The sequence below is a fragment of the Gallinula chloropus genome (genome assembly GCF_964237585.1).
Source record: "Gallinula chloropus genome assembly, chromosome: 5".
NCBI classification, from domain to species: Eukaryota; Metazoa; Chordata; class Aves; order Gruiformes; family Rallidae; genus Gallinula; species Gallinula chloropus.
The window spans coordinates 45,381,216-45,397,769 of NC_140090.1; the positions used below are offsets into that span (position 1 = coordinate 45,381,216).

Genomic DNA, 16,554 nt, shown 5'->3' on the forward strand with positions numbered 1-16,554 from the left:
GGTATTTCATTCCTTCAAAGCCTTTTACTGTTTTACATGCAGAGAATTCAAAAATAGGATTATTCAAAATTTAACATCCAATAAATTTAAATAATGTGGCAAATACATCACAAACTAATGGATGGTAAAGTATCAGGCTTGGCTTGAGGTTCATTTGAAATAACAGTATTCCTCACAGCATGTGTGAATAAGGCATTTAATTTTGATTCATGCCCATAAAACCTTTATGGTTCCCTAGTATATACTACAAGGGCTTGTTCCTCCTTTTTTTACTAAAGCCAACAGCAAAATTTCACTGACTTCTCTATGAAATAAGATTTAATTCTCATATGTTGGCCATATGCTGATATGTTCCCGTGCCTGTGCTGCAATGACATTCCCATACTCTGTACATTTTCAGAATGACACAACTCCATTACTTCTATCACTTCCACTCCAGCTCATTTTATTCTATTTCAGTGTAGAACCCAATTTACTTATTTTTCATCCTTCCTGTTCTTTCAGCTGCTTCTCTCTGCCATCTCCACACATAATACTCCTTTGGCCTGTCCTAGTTTCCCATGCCTACAATCTTAAGCCACTCCAGATCTGTGGCTATGCCTTCAGTTTCCAAGCTTTCATTTCCAGGATTCAGTGGCTATCTAGAAATCCCCCCAACCCTAGAGGTTTGGACACCCTATGACTATTAAATTTAACAGAATACCAAAATTGTTAGGCTGAAAATACTGCTTCTAAATCAAAACACAATAAATTCAGAAAGAATTGCAACTCTGTTTCTTACGAAAGCAAAGCCAAGGTTAAGCAACCCTCTAAGAACACAGCCACAACACCAGAAGCTTAATAAATGCTGTAACCTTCTCTAGAACCTTTCCCATATTTGCCAACTGCCACAATGTTTATCTGTAGCTAGAAGCGTTCCCCTCGCCAACCAGCTCACATATGTTTAGTAGCAAATATACTTCTGCAGTTTGGATAAAATAACCTATTTCCTGCACATCTTTGCAGTTGCTAAAGAGAAACCTGGACCAAATTCTCAGTCTTACTTAAAAAAAACACCACCAAAAAACAAACCAACCCAAACAATTAAACAGCAACAAAAAAGAAACACCAAAACCCCCCCCAGCATCCCAAACACTGGATTAAATTTTTGTCAGGGCTGCCCAGAAATTTTATTTATTTTTAATTCTGGTTCGCTATACTGATTTGTAGATGCAGCCTTTTGGCTGCGTTTTTAATGCTAAGCAAGTCTGGAGTTTCAGACTTCCTTACTGAAAAGGCACAGGGTTGCTGGCCAGAGCTTCCCACACACACGTGCTGCACAGAAATATACTACTCTGCAATGAAATTCAGCTTGCAGAACAGATGCTTGAACAGTAATTGCAATTTTAAGGCTTCTGAAGTGTAAGTCTGCAAAACTGGGGCTTTTTGGACACCCATCTGAACCTGAACTCCAAATAAAATGATGTTCACAGATCACTAGCAGTTAAACAATGCAGGGTTTTCTACTCCAGAATTGTTGTCCAAGAGATGACAGCTATCATTACAAATACTGGGCTATTACTTATCTTAATTTTTTTTTAAAGTTCAAAACCAGGAGGTTTAGAGATGGAACTTTTACTGAGACACATAGCGCTATCAGGACGAAAACATGAAGGAAATGGTACAAAGGGGGAAATACAAACAGGGGTGTTCCTCAGTTCTTTACCATGCCACAAGGGTTGGCATTTCTGTTCTAGGACTATAGCTTAAGAAGCCCAGAGTGATCCAGCACACAGACAGCAACAAAGCAGCAGTTGGTGGCAGCTTCACCTGACTGTTACAAATGAACTGCAGTAGGAACTGGAGTCATCAAGAAGCCTCCTTCCCCAAGGGCTTAAACTGAAAAGAAAGAAGGCAGGGGATCAGGTCCTGATCATTCTAGGAAACAGAGACAGAAGGGGACACACTTAAGGAGGGGGGAAGAAAGGTATAACAAGAGAAAAGGAGTAGGTCAGAAGAAACTATGCATGGGATTTTGTAACAGGTCTGAGTATCACTAATTTTCTAAAAGGTGCAGATTTTGCATTCTGCAAGAATGACCTGTAAAGAGCCAGTGCAGAATATTCTGAAGGGTGCCCTCGTTCCTGGTTCATATTTGCCCAGAATAAGGTAGAAATGCCATCACACATCACTTCAGGAAACAGAAGTGGAGAACCACACAAGCTAATTTTGTTCAGAATGGAAATTTGATCAGACTGAGGAAAACGTTATTAATGCAAAAGTCATTGTTTCTCTAATCTCAGCTAGGACTCTGATGTCCTCCTTTATGGCTTCCCACTCAGGCCCACATGTGTATGCATGAAAGAATGCATGTATGCCATTGTCTACATTTCATGGGAATTGTACACATCTAGTTAGCTCAGCCCACCTTACACTGCTGGCCAACTTCTTGAAAGGCCAGCCTGTCAGCATCAAAAAGAGATGAGAACAAGTCCATAACCATAACCAGCACGTTCCTGACTAAAGGTCTGTACCAGTGGAAGTACTCCATTCCTCCTTTATGCTTTCTTTCTATTCTAAAGTTACTGAAAAAAATATCATCATGTCAGCAATTTAGATACATGACATAAAAAAGGCTACTGAGAATATGACCAGGCATTAAGAGAACACACATGCTTTTTCCAGCCACATATGCATACAACAAACTTTTCTCCAAAAAGTACGCAAGCCTCAGCTGTTATCCCAAACACACAGAGATAGACTTGTATGTTTATGAAGCACGTCAACTCATGTATTCTATTTTGATAGATAAGGGCTCTAAAGATCTCTTTACTGACTATTTCAATCAAAATGCAGGCAATGGCACATTTGAAGGCAGACTGTGTAATGTTTTGTTTGCTTGTCTGGTCTCCATGCAAGTGTTGCATCACTCCACTAGTGATGCAAGGCCATTCATCACCTTTTGCTCCTGTAAAATAAGGGCAATACAAATATGACTAAATTACCTAGGAGGGCAGAGATAAGTACAAGCACATCTACACAATTCTTTCTACAGCCAAAACCTTCCTGCTACTCTCCCTTTCCACTCACTCTGGGGTACCTCGCACCCTCTAGCCTCACTCTTTACTAAGGTGGTTCATTCAGAAAGAAATTCTGTGTCTCAGATACACGTCTGGTCAACAAAACATAGATGGGTTTGCTCACATCCCATCTCCAGGATTTAGAGCAGTCTTTAGGTTAGGTACAGAGAGGACCAGAGATGTTTTTACCCTACAGTACTATTGGAACTTAAGGTACAGTCAGCCTGGGTGGGAATCACTCCTGTTTACAGTAGGGCATAAGAACTGTGTTGGCTATACTGAAATTGCTACTTGAAAAGATCACTTAGGGACCAGGGTTCTGGAAGTGATCACAGTAATGAGGACAGAACATAGTACTGCAGCCTCTTCTCTGTCATGAGGGCGAAGTCGTGGGGGAAAGTACACATCCCCTGCATTGCAGCCTCCAAAAGTAATCCATGCCCAGGGTGATGCCATCCAATATTGTGCCCATCCCTGAAATCAGGCTGGAAAATACATTTGAGCTGTAAGAGGAAACCTTCAATAGTTTAAGAAAAAATACCGTTAGCTTTTACAAAGGGGGAAGAACGTGGAGTATTTCTTCTAATCACACTTACTTAAAATGCCAGAGATCTTCCTCACGTACAGTATTTTCATTATTTTAAGAAAGCCTGAACTGTTCCCCCAGTGTTTCCAGTGTCTCATCATGAGAGGGGAGAAGAAAAAAGCCAAAGAACACTAAAGGTAACTACATGAATTTCAAAGAGAGTTCATAAATTTTTGTGAGCGAGAAGTGAAAAGAGACAGATCACCAGACACCTATGGTAATGGAATGGTGTCTTTAACCTCAAATCTTTCAAATACGAGAGTCAGGATAGAAAAGGATACATTCCACTGGTTTTCCAATTTTATCCTATGAAGATACCCCAGTTTTGCCACGGGCTTAACTGATACTCTTTTGATTCAGACAGTGTGATCACAATATGCTACATATGTCCATCTTCTGAAGTCGAATGTTGTTTAGCTGTTCATGAGCTACTGAGATCTCCTACATAGGTGGAAGTGGGATCAATTTCCTTCTATCTTTCAGTCCATCTCTGTGCTTTGCATAGCGTATGAGCAGTGTTTCTACCAGTCCTTCCACCAGGCTGTCATGAGCATGTAGAGGTACAGGTGGGACATCCAAATGCATCAGCCAATTGTGCTAATAAGAAGCAGCATTGTTTTGTTCTATTTCCCATTTCAAGTTAAAAGGATTTTAAGTATTACCTGTCTTCATATTTAGTTTATTGTATTTCAATCAGTCTTCAAAATAACAGCAAGAGAACAATAAAACTCAAAAATAAATGTTGTTCTTGTTAGCTTTGCAATGGACTGGAAATTTGCTTTTTAAATACTTTAGTGCATGACTCATCCAGTTATTAAAACATAGTCACCTTTTTCAGCCTTCGAGTCTCTTCATATATATATAAAAAAATCAATATAACAGTACAAATGCCTGTACTCATTTCCCCTCTGATTCCTCAGTGTATTGTAAATAATTCTATGTAAAAGTGTGTTTAAAATCCCCAATAAAACAGTAAAAAAAGATTAATAATTTTTCAGTCTAAAGCATTTGAACTAAATCTGCAACAGCGAAGCTTCCACAGCATAAGAGTGCATGAAGCCACCACCTACTGTGGCCCTACAGTTACTGAAAGCTTCTAGACTCAAATCAATGCTTATGCTATAAATATTAGGAACTGTATCATCCATATTCCCCCACAGGCCAAACGTATCACATTCACTGATATAGTCAAGCAAGATCCACTAAGCATTCTTCCATGTGAAATTTCATTTGAAATGTTCCATATAGCCCCAAGTGAGTCACTCCTCTTTCTCCTTCCTGACTGACCTTAGCAGAGGCCAATTACAATCTTGAAATAATTTCATCTCAATCACGTCTTAATCCTCTCACAAACACATTCAAGCACACACCTAGCCCTGAGCCAGAGATGAAAGGTAGCAGTGGTTAGGCTTAAAGCACCCAATAAAGCCAGGGCTTGCGGGAGGCGGGGGAATTATTTTATATGCAACACTACTTAGCTGTAGCCAGTGTTCTTAGTCTGTTTCTTTAACACCAAATTCAGGGAAGGACGACTAGATTATGTATTTTGGTAACTGGCTGGGTTTTATCTTTGTTTTTCCCCTAGATACCACTGTCTATGAACGTATCAACATTTCTCGCCTACGACCAGCCCACGATAAGTTACTGTGGAGTGCATCACGAACTGCTTGCTCACAAACCCTATGACTCGAATAACCGGGAAGAGACAGTGGAAACACACCTAGAAACCGATCTGGATCTGAGCACAATAACCACCACAGCACGAATCAAGGAACACAGTCAGCAGCTGGCTTAACTCCTGGGGCGGGGGTTGCTGTTGGGTTTTTTTTCCTGTAGCAGAGGCTGCAACCAAATCCTATGTAACATTATGGACAGAAGTGAGAAGACATAATATTATGGATTCTAGGATCCCTGTTCAAATTTAAAAAGTATCACAATGATTAATTGTTTCAAGTCTACAATTTGTAATTAGTTAAGTTGTGCAGTATTTTTTTGACTTCAGAGTATGACCCTTACAGTGAGTCTTTTTCAAAACTCATCCTACCTACCTGTATAAACTGTACAGATGTAATGTATTTTTCATATTGTAAAGTTTCAATTACCAAGAACAGCTGGTATGTACAGTACCATAATTTAATTACATCTTACTTTACAAGTTTCAGTTTCTAAAATTTCAAATTAACGAAAGTTTTTTCTTGTGTTATTAAGTTACTCTGTTTTGTAGGGACCATTTTGTTACCGCTTTTGTGCCCAGAAAACTTTAATCTAAAATTCTGTCCTTTGCAGAATATGCACCGTTTTTACCGTGTTTATTGTGTAGAATTTTATCTACTGGTTCCAGAAGTAATGCATTAACCAAAAGGAGGGTTTAGCTATTCAGACTTCCAAGAAATTCTTGAAATACATAGCAAAGTTTTCTTATGAATGGAAATAAAAAAATATTAACAATTCTCCTCAAACTTACCTGTTGCCTTCAAATACAGACTGATTTCTAAATCAGAAAAATGTCGTGATGTATTTTAACAAGAAAGTTTATGTATGCAACTGCTAGTCCACACTGATGATGTTCCATAAAGTCTCACTGTTCTGCAAGACAATATGGACAGATTTCAACAGGCAGCTGTCTTGACGAGATCTGCTGTAAAAGTATAGCCTGTCAAATTAGGCACTCCTATTTCTACGGAAAGGCAAACGGGCCCCAAACCTACATCTGTCACAGACAGCTGCTGACAAAGTGGCAACAGAAATAAGCCCTTTGAGTTATACTACTCTTGGAATGTTACTCAGAAACTGTTACTCAGAAGTAAGAAAACTCACTTTGCTGAAAAATACAGTGATTTGGACCAAAGGGTAAAGAATGATAGTCTTTTAACATTACATCAAGCTAAGACAAAACAAAGATTTTTAAAAAAAGTAATGTTAAGTCTTTACAATTACTACATTGCTTATTTTTCAACCATTTAGTATCTGGATTGAAGCGTTCTTATATCCCATCTTCGGTTTGAAATCTTCGAGACTTTTCAGTACTGTACAAGAACAACGTTGATGATACTACCCTCATGCTGTAATCATAAAAGATTACATAAATTAGAAACACATTATATCATTCTGACTCGGTGAAATACAAAAGGGAACGTGAGCCTTCCAAAATATAGGATAAAAAGTTTCATATGTTGAAGCAATTTTTTATAATAAAGAGAAATTATATAACCACAAATCTATTTTTCTGAATGTTTATCCCAGCCTATTTTCATGTAGCTTCAAAGCAGAAGACTGAAATTTAACATTACAGTTCAACTGTTTGTATTTTTTTAAAAAAATACAGCAAATATAATGAAAAACAGCTTCAAAATATTGTTAACAAATGAATTGGCATTCACCAGCTTTGAAGCGGAAACAAAGTGTCAAAACAGAATACATGTATTTGTTATTTATTTAGCATCTTAGATTTTGTAACGTATTTTGCACAAATCATTTGCTATTCAAAACATCACTTGTCTTTTTAAGACTCATCCTAAACCTCCACACGTAAGTTTCTTATTTCTTTACTACAGGGGTTCTTGAATTTCTGGACATCTACAGTGCACAAATTTTACTGTGCACACTTATATTCCATTTTATAATTAGCAAATCGTTATTTTCAAAAATGCAGATGTCATTCTGGAGTCAAGGGGCTTTTGTATAGCAGGAAGAAGTTAACTGCTTCATTTAAAAGCTGGTTGTAAAGTTTAATGTGTAGGCATTCTGGTGGTAACAGAAAGCCTGAGCTGTTGGGATCAAATACCATCCTCCCAAAAGATTATTTTGGTTATTCTTACTCTTCCAATTCTTTTCCTTGACTCATTGCCCTCAAATATTTATGGTGCATGAACATTGTCCTGGCACTGATGCACTTACTCAGAATGCACCAATGTTCCACAGCTCCGTGTACCTCTCATTGAGGGAAGACTGGACACCATGAGTATTTTCAGTGTTACACATTCTAATGAACTTCGGCTAAGGAGCACAACAAAATATTTTCTCATCTTTGTGACGTACCTATTCAAACACGCACAACTAGGTATACACTCACATACACATGTTCCTCTTTTTTCCTCATTAATGAAGCATAAATTAATGGTTGTGGTTGTCTTGGATCTCTCCTGAAAGACTTGGAGCTCCACACCAACGTACAAATAGACAAACAGTAGAACAGGAGGGTCACAGGAGCCATCCAGCACCTCCTGGGTACACTACCTCAAGCAGGTTCCAGCGCACTGGTACTGCCAGGCTCACTGTACGCCCAACAGGCCACTCCAGTGCTTTTCAAGACAGATAAGACATCCCAGGGTGCAAAGCGGCAGCAGACCACATACCTACCCCAAATCCAGAGGGTTAAAATATACACTTCCATACATATGATCAAATGCCATTTTTTTCAAGGACTACATCAACATGAAATATGCTATTCTCAACAAGATGGTTGTCTTCAAGAAAACTAGAGGACAGGTAGGTACCTTCTGTAAAAAGGCTAGGTTAAGGTAGCCCAAGCAAGGAGTCAGTCCTAAGGTACTATGCTAGTGTTCATACACCTGCTTTCCAACAGATTATTGCCAGCTATATACTGACTGGGAGCACACAGAAATAGCTAATGTGTGGAAAAACCAAAATTTGCCAGCTAATAAAGCCCCAGCCTCCCACCTACAAGTCACCAAGAAGAAAGTAGGCTGAGCATAGTGGTTCATATATTTATTTACAGAGGGTCACTTTCATATATCATTTCCCTTTGCAATAAGATCCATAAACCAGAAATAGAGGTAACCAACAGCATCAATCTCAGTGTTACAGTTAAGTGACACCACCATACCCTGGTAGATCATTTTATCAAGAAAAAGCTGAGTGAATTCATTATGCTTGCAAAATACAAACTGATAGAGAGTATAACCTCTATCAATAAAAAACCCCAGACAATTTAAAAAATAAATCTAGCTACAAGCAATAACTCACACCATCCATCAGTGGATCATGCTTGTACAGCAATCTACAGGGCTGAAACACCCCCTAGGAAATTGAGCATAAGTATCTGAATGGAGGTCCTATCTAAAAGAGACGATATAAAGGACGATTAGTGATTCATCTAACAAATCACTGCATGTGTCTCAAGACAGTATATAAAAATAACAAGCACCACAATAACATCAATACAAGGGAGCAGACGGCTGTTTCAATTAAAAAGTGATCAAAACTTGCAGTAGAAAGTTCTGTACAAACTATTCACAAGGGGTGTGAGAGCTACCACTAAGAAATATAATATCAATTAAAAAGTGATCAAAACTTGCAGTAGAAAGTTCTGTACAAACTATTCACAAGGGGTGTGAGAGCTACCACTAAGAAATATATATATACATGGTTTAGAGAGAAACATCAGAAATATCAGACATACAACAACATGGCAACATACAACAAACAGAAAACGTACCAGCCTTTACTGACAGCCACTGCATTTTTAGCCTTCTCTCTCAAGGCATTTTTGATCTCTTACTGTTAGCATCCAATCTGAGGATTGGACAAGAGAACAGCAATTGTGCAAAAACCATAACACGAATGGTAAAACAAAACCAAGCAAAAAACAAACAAAACACACCACCACAAAAAGAAAACCCCACCAACCTGCAAGAGCAACACCAGTGACTAGAAAAAGCAAGACAGAATTCCAGTATCAATGGAGCTGTCATAAATTCTGGAAATTGCTTTATTAGCAATGCAAATACTCAAAGATGGTTAATGTAAACAAACCACACGATCATGTATCATGTCAAACACAAACAATGGGAAAGAACAGTTCAAAGGATGTTCTTCCTCTCTTGAGAGAAAGACCTTTCTGCTCCAGACTTCTGCATGGGTCTCAGAGGCCTGGGCTCCCTGAAGGCAAATTTTAGCTGTAAAGAAATAAATACCTGTAAAAGAATATAATTTTCTAGTTGTTCTGAGGTACACCCAGGCTTGTCACCCAATCTCAAAGAGCAGCTGAAAGATGGGACCCAAAGAAGAACTAAGGAATGGGGCAAGCCCACGGCAGTATTTCTCCAGAATGCCCCTAGAGTACCCAACAGTCAGTACATCAGAGACTTCTTGAGCCAAACCCAGCTTCTTCATAGTCCCACTCTGAATGTGTACACAGCTTCTTTGAAGCCATGTAAATTTGTAACATTCACAAGTTATGCAGAACATAAAAGTACTTGAACAAAGAAAAGAGGCAGCTTTTTAAATACTTTAGCGCATGACTCATCCAGTTATTAAAACATAGTCACCTTTTTCAGCCTTCGAGTCTCTTCATATATATATAAAAAAATCAATATAACAGTACAAATGCCGTTTGAGCATTCACAAATGAATGATAGCGTAATAACAACGCTTTTCACTTCCATTTTTGACACAGAATTATTATGTAATTAATTATGTCAGAGCGATGACTTCCACATAGCTTGAATATCCAGTCATCTAAAATAAAGACATTTCAGAGGCCATGTAGATCTGATTATCAGATTTCCAGTGGGAAGGGGGAGGGACACTTAAAATCAAGTTTCAGTTCACCAGAAAGCAGAGTAGCCTTCTCAAGTCAAGCACAATGGTAAACAAAAAATAAGAGTTTCGCACAAAGTATTGCAAAACCCTTTTCAACATAGAGACACACACACGAACCTTTTATTATATACAAAGTTGACTGTATGATCCATATTTAAAAGCACATGTTCATTAAATTCCTCAAGAACAGTCTAACATTTAAGTGAATTAATAGTTCTATTATGAAGTAACAAGGCCAAATTCCATTTTCCTGCCCTACCTAATTATAGAATCTGATTAATTTTAATTATAAAGTTTCAGAATAAATCAACATGAACATCATCAGAGTTCATGATTAATGTTACTTTAATGAACACCTAAGGAATTAACATTTTGCCACTAGAACCTAACTAGAATTTTTATGTAAGCTGAAGTGCAGCGTGTACAAGTGTGAAAATCCCACATGGCATAGAGCTTATTCTACTTTATCAACATCAATTTTGTATGTAAATAGCTCATTCTTAAAACTGTCTCTTTAGATGGTTAACTACAAGGGAGCACCTGCTGTGCCATAGCAAATGAGCCTGCAATGTGGAATTCATTATACCCAGTCCTGTTACATTAAAGCTCCACTACAGTCATAAGAGTGGACACTTCAAAGTGTCACCACTAGAGATGTGACAAATGTAACAATAATAATATACAAGTGAGCGTTAATTAATGTTGCATTAGTATGGACTTTATTTGGATTAACATTAATGTTCAGTTAAGGTGGATGCAATTCAGCAATAGTTCTAACTACAGTCTAATCATAAAGTGATTGCACCAATGAAACATATTTCAAAGTCAAATAATTTAGACTTTGTATATACTAATTCTCTGCTTCTTAGAGAACAAAAACTCATCAGCTAGTGATGAGAATACTCATTAAAAGAAAACGATGTGTCCCTCCAGCGTTGTGCACTTCAATAATTTCAGCAGTTTTATACAAGAGCATGTCATAAATGAGGCATGGAAAGCCATTAACTGAACTATTCATATTGAATACATTTTGTTGTCATTTATTCTTTCAAAAGAAATAATGAAACTGATTCAGTTTTCTAGCCATGATGATGCACCACCCTTTCATGACCTGCTGTTGGTAACATTATTTTTAAAGAACCAGTAAGATCACACAATTAGTTCAGGCTTCACTGTCCTAAAACCCTAATTTCAGAGACGGAAAAAATAACTGCTGTCAGTGATGTATCCCAATTTGAAAGTAAGAGCGATGAGAATTTTTTTTGGTCTTCTGCTTTAGCATTATCTAGACAGTTCACATTTCTTCTTCTTACACTTCTGCCATTTGCCTTTTTCTAAAAGTTCTGTCACAACTGAGGATGGCAGAAAGAAACCAAAACTATTCCAGTCAAGCTACTAGAGAGGAAAACCCCCAGTCTTAAACGCTGAATAGTTTTGCTGCCTACCAGCCCACGATAGAGCTTGTCTGACTCAAGTGCTGTCTACTTCACCACTAGATCTTGCAAATATAAAGTCATAAATATGCTACTGCTATAACATGTTAATAAAAATCAACCTTTGTTGTTGTTTTGCCACTATACAGGGTGGTGTTGGGGTCCTTTTGGTTGCTTTTTTTGTTTGTTCAGTGGATTTTTTATCTGTACTCTAATGGCCTTGAATAGATATGATTAATGGGTGTCAGTATAAACTGTTCTAATTTCATTTTCATAAAACAAAACAAAAAGCAGAACCAGGATGGGTGAAGATGACATCCTCCTCATCTCAAGCAAAATCAGCTTCACTCTGATAGATGCTTTAACTTCTTCAATAACTTTTCAGTCTCTAGGGAACACAGTACTTACAACAATTTATATTCTCCATAAACAATTCTTGCTATTAGAGTATTTTTCCTTATGCCTAACCTAATTGCTACTTAAAGCTGTCAGACATTTACACCCACGTATGTCATGGCCACCTAGAAAAATGCCGTACAGGTTACCACTGGTTGAAAGTCTAATGATGTTTAAGAAAAGAAAGATATTTTCCAAAATTTGAGCCTTCAGAAAGATAGATGCACTGCTTGTGAAGAGGATCAGTACTTCTTTTTTTTTTTAGATCTTTTTAAAAGTATATCTTTCAAGAGGAATAGTGTTAGAGAACATGATTGGGAACAAGCATTATTGGTTACACTTCTGTTTTCATTTTTAAGACATTATAATTCATATAACAGTATGTCATTTCTAAGACACAATTTGTAATTCTGCCAGGCTTCAGTATAGAAATTTCTGTGCTATTTCATTCCTGAAGTTTTTTTCCACTATTTCTTTGAATCTACAAAGAATCTCACTGAAGATGAGATCTTCTACCTGGATCCCTGAGAGGCATAAAGATTTGCCCCTGTTCAGCACTGTAGGATCAATCTCATGGTTTAAAATTAAAATGACATCTCAAATATAAGTTGCTTCTGGTTTCTTCTCCAATATTCTTTGGCATTTCATAGAATTATAAAATAATTCAAGTTGGAAAAGACCTTCAAGACCATCAAGTCGCATTTGTTCATTCTTTTCTTCCCTACCCACATACACTTTGTCTCAGGAATTTTGTAAGTTACATGTTTTCCTTATCAAAGCAATTAAGAAAACCACTGAAATTAAGAACTGATTTCAGATCATTTATACTGCTAAATTATATTCTAAAACTCCTCTATGTAATATGCAAGTACCTTGCTAAAACCAGTTATTAAAAAAAGAATACATTAATTTGTGCTCCCAAAAGTATGCATTAATGGCATATATTAAGACTTTTCTTTTACAAAATTTGGAGGAAGGGGGGAAATTTATGCAGTGAAGCTGCTAATACCACAAAAATATAACATTTACTGAAATAAAACATGCACACTGCTAGCTAAAAGCTGATGTAATTTAAATGCAGAGATAATTCAGTGTTACTCCTGAGAGATGATGTAAAGAAAGGAGATATAAACATCACGGATGCAACTAAGTCATACTGCAGGAACAAAAATATATATTGTCAAAAGTTATTACACAGCTAGAATAGAAGGTATTTAATGCTAGCTTTCAGGAGGCATGGGTTAATAAGGCACTAAATAGCATAGGAGATGAGAAGGATATAATTTAAGTCTTGACTGCATACACACAGGCAAACCACCTGAAAATGAAGAACGCAACTTCTGCCTTCCTCCTGAACAAAACACATTTTATTTCCATTTTCTCTAGAATTAAATATCTTCTGTATATCTCAGTAATCAGTTATCATACAGTATCCAAATGTAAATCAAGAAGGATAAAAAAACCTGGCCTTATATACATGAACTAAAAGGTATAACTGACCACAGAGAAAAAGTAAACAAGACCTACATATAAGAACATTTAAATCTCAAACTCTCTAATTGCCCTGGGAGGAAAAAATTAAACCCTAGAGCCTTAATTCAGTACTTTTATGTTTAAAATAACTTATTGCTTAACTGCTTCACCTAAGAGGTCTTCAGGTAAGCCAAGGGAAGTGGAAGAGTAAATCTAAGACAGAATTACTAATAAACAAACAAAAAACAATAATACATAGGACACCAAAATATTACTCACATGAAAATTAATTCATGTGAGCAATGATTACTATCAAACTGTTGCCTACCAAAAGTAGAGGTCTACTGTGCAGTAGTGGTATATTTTTCCATTTACAGTTTACAAGACTCCCAGTTATAAAGGTAACCTTAGAAGACAACTAAAAACCCAAGAAAGTTTTATAAAACTAATAACTTCATCATCTACACTGAGCATCAACAGGTCAACTAAAGTGAAGTGGTAGGAGCTGTAAGTCTACTGCTTGGCTAAAGAGATAAACATGCAAAGCAGAACTAAGAATGAGGGTGAAATGTGCTATTAATACTACCGGTAACTACTACTGGGATCCTTACAGATAGTTCTAACGCAAAGCCAGTTATCTCCTTTAAAGCTGTCCAAAAGTGAATCAGTAGTTCTCTGAAAAACAGCTTCTTCTATGCCACAAACTTTAGCAACCACATCCACCAAGGAAAACATTAATTCTAGCTGTACAGCTGACACAGTACACATGTAAAATGGAGAAAGCAGCAGAAAAAACAGAGAAGCAGACATAAAAAGACCACCAAAATGATTCAACTAGGATGGACTTGACAAGTCGTGTGTAACTGGTCATTAGGGCAGGAGACCAAGATAAGCACATCACCAGGGAGTCATGAAAATGGGAAGGCACAAATTAAGCTGTTCATTCCTACCGATTGGTCCCAAATCAGATTTAATCCTTCTGGGAAGGGGCATGAACTCGATGACATCTACATTTAACCAGTTGCCTACCTTGCTTGCCATGGCAGTAAAAAACAGTAAGAAGTTATGTTACATCAGAAAGACTGGATAGTAACACTAGAGGGATTAAAAAAATACTAACTGAACCAGTGTTATCTTTTTGGCTTAAATACTTCACTCTGTTTGGACATCTCAAAGTAGACCTATTATTTTTCTTCTGACAAACAGGGCTTTGATTTGCAGCCACAGCTCTCTAAAGAATTATTTTTTAAAAGCACATTTTTCACCCTTAACAAGTGAACACCAAAACCTGTACAATACTCTGCTCCCAAGATTCTTACTAAAATAAAAGCTTTGCAATCAGATATACTTGATTTTGCAATAATGAAACAGGTTTTGTGGGCTGCAGAACCTTGTAAATCTTTCCTGAGTTCTTTTGTGGTGGAGGGAGAAGGGTAATTGTTGAAGGAAAAGATGACAGAATACGTTTATCTGTGGGTAATAAGGCTTCCTACAATGAGAAACAGCATACTCTGAATAATTGCATGCAGTTTAAGACCAAGAGAGAGAGAGAGTTTAGCCCTGGTCAGAAATTTTGGCTGCCACAAAATACTGATAAAAACCACACGAGAACGGGATGAATTTACACTATTTTCCATGTTTTTTTCCTTCTATCAATTTACTTAACTTAAACAGAAGGCCAAACTAAAATTTCTTCCTCTGCTTTGCAGAAATGCTTCCATCTTGCATCATGAATGTCAATAGAAAAAGAATCTAACAGCCAAACCTCAGAGAGTGAATGTCATAACATCAAAGCCACAGCACAATTCCAATAAAAGAGAGATAGAACCAGGACTGCAATTTACCAAAACCACAGAGTATATATTCCAAAGAATGTTACAAGGCACTACAGCAAACATGAATGTCTGGCAGTATAGGCAACAACAAAAAACACGGCATGAAATATTCTAAGACCACAATTTAAAAAAAAAATTAAGACAACTCTATTCCCCACCACCTCCCCACAATGTTTACCAGATACTACCTAGCTGTCCTGTTACAATCTTACAGAGCTGAGCTTAACTCCTTGAAACAAGATGATATTTTGGGTTCATTAAATTCAGTTGAAATTCCACCATCAGCTTCAGAAGATCTGACCTTTTAATGTAGTGGGAATTTTGTACTTCTAGAGCTGACAGCCAGAAGTCAGCACTGGAGGTAAGAACGAGTGCTTTATGTAGCACAGTTTGACACAGGCAATAGCCACACCACCCTAGCTAATCTCTTAATTAAATATTCACCTGCAGCCTTCTGAGATATTCTTATACTTGAAAGTATATTTGATGAGAGGGTAACACCTTCATTCTCATGTTGAAAAAACCCAACTTATCCCAGTAGTGATTTAAGAATTTAAATTTTCTGTATCACTGAGAAGCAGCTATTAGGAGGCTCCCAGAGACTGCATCCCTCTTGACCAGAATCTCCTCCACCTTCTCCTTAACAGAAGCAAAAAGACACTAAATCCAAGCTACACTTTACTGCAACGCAGTTCTGAAAGCACAAAATAGCTAGCTGCTGGATAAAAGAAACTAAAAAAAAAATAAAATTAAATCAAAGGTTTTGGTCACCCAATGCCCTCCCTTGCTCATCACATGCCTCTCCTTTCCTACAAGCTTATTCCGAGGCTAAGAATTCTCAGTGGGGCTTTTGAAATGCAATAAGGTTCTAAAACTCCCTTGGGATCCACAGAAATATTACCTTTTATCTCTGAAGTCTCCTCCAAGAGATACCAGTCCCTAGCTTAGGAAGTTCCTCTCAAAGGAAGCACCACATTCTCCCCTCTTTCCAGAAAGCTCCACCTGAACAAGGACTACAGAGGCCAACAAGGAAAATAAGTGACCCTTTCTCCTTGCCTTAGTGCCAAAATACAACATGCAGTAACATTCAGTAACCAATTGAATAACAAAAATTATACTATCAATCACATCATCCCAGTGACCAAAAGTGTCAGAATACCTTATTTTTTTTCTTCTTTATAGTTTTAGGAACTTCAGGTTATTTTCTA

At 37.3% G+C, this 16,554-nt stretch overlaps 2 protein-coding genes across 2 annotated transcripts in view; one reads left to right on the forward strand and one right to left on the reverse strand.

Moving 5' to 3' along the window:
- Positions 1-5,440, forward strand: part of LRRTM3 (leucine rich repeat transmembrane neuronal 3) — a gene marked incomplete at both ends in the record, with an annotated part of 91,285 nt that extends 85,845 nt beyond the window's left edge. The window contains one exon of the mRNA XM_084265093.1: positions 5,231-5,440. Coding sequence (XP_084121219.1) covers positions 5,231-5,440 — 210 coding nt within the window. The remainder of the gene's footprint in view (positions 1-5,230) is intronic.
- Positions 1-16,554, reverse strand: part of CTNNA3 (catenin alpha 3) — a gene marked incomplete at its 3' end in the record, with an annotated part of 494,076 nt that overhangs the window by 332,072 nt on the left and 145,450 nt on the right. The gene's annotated exons all lie outside the window — the stretch shown is intronic.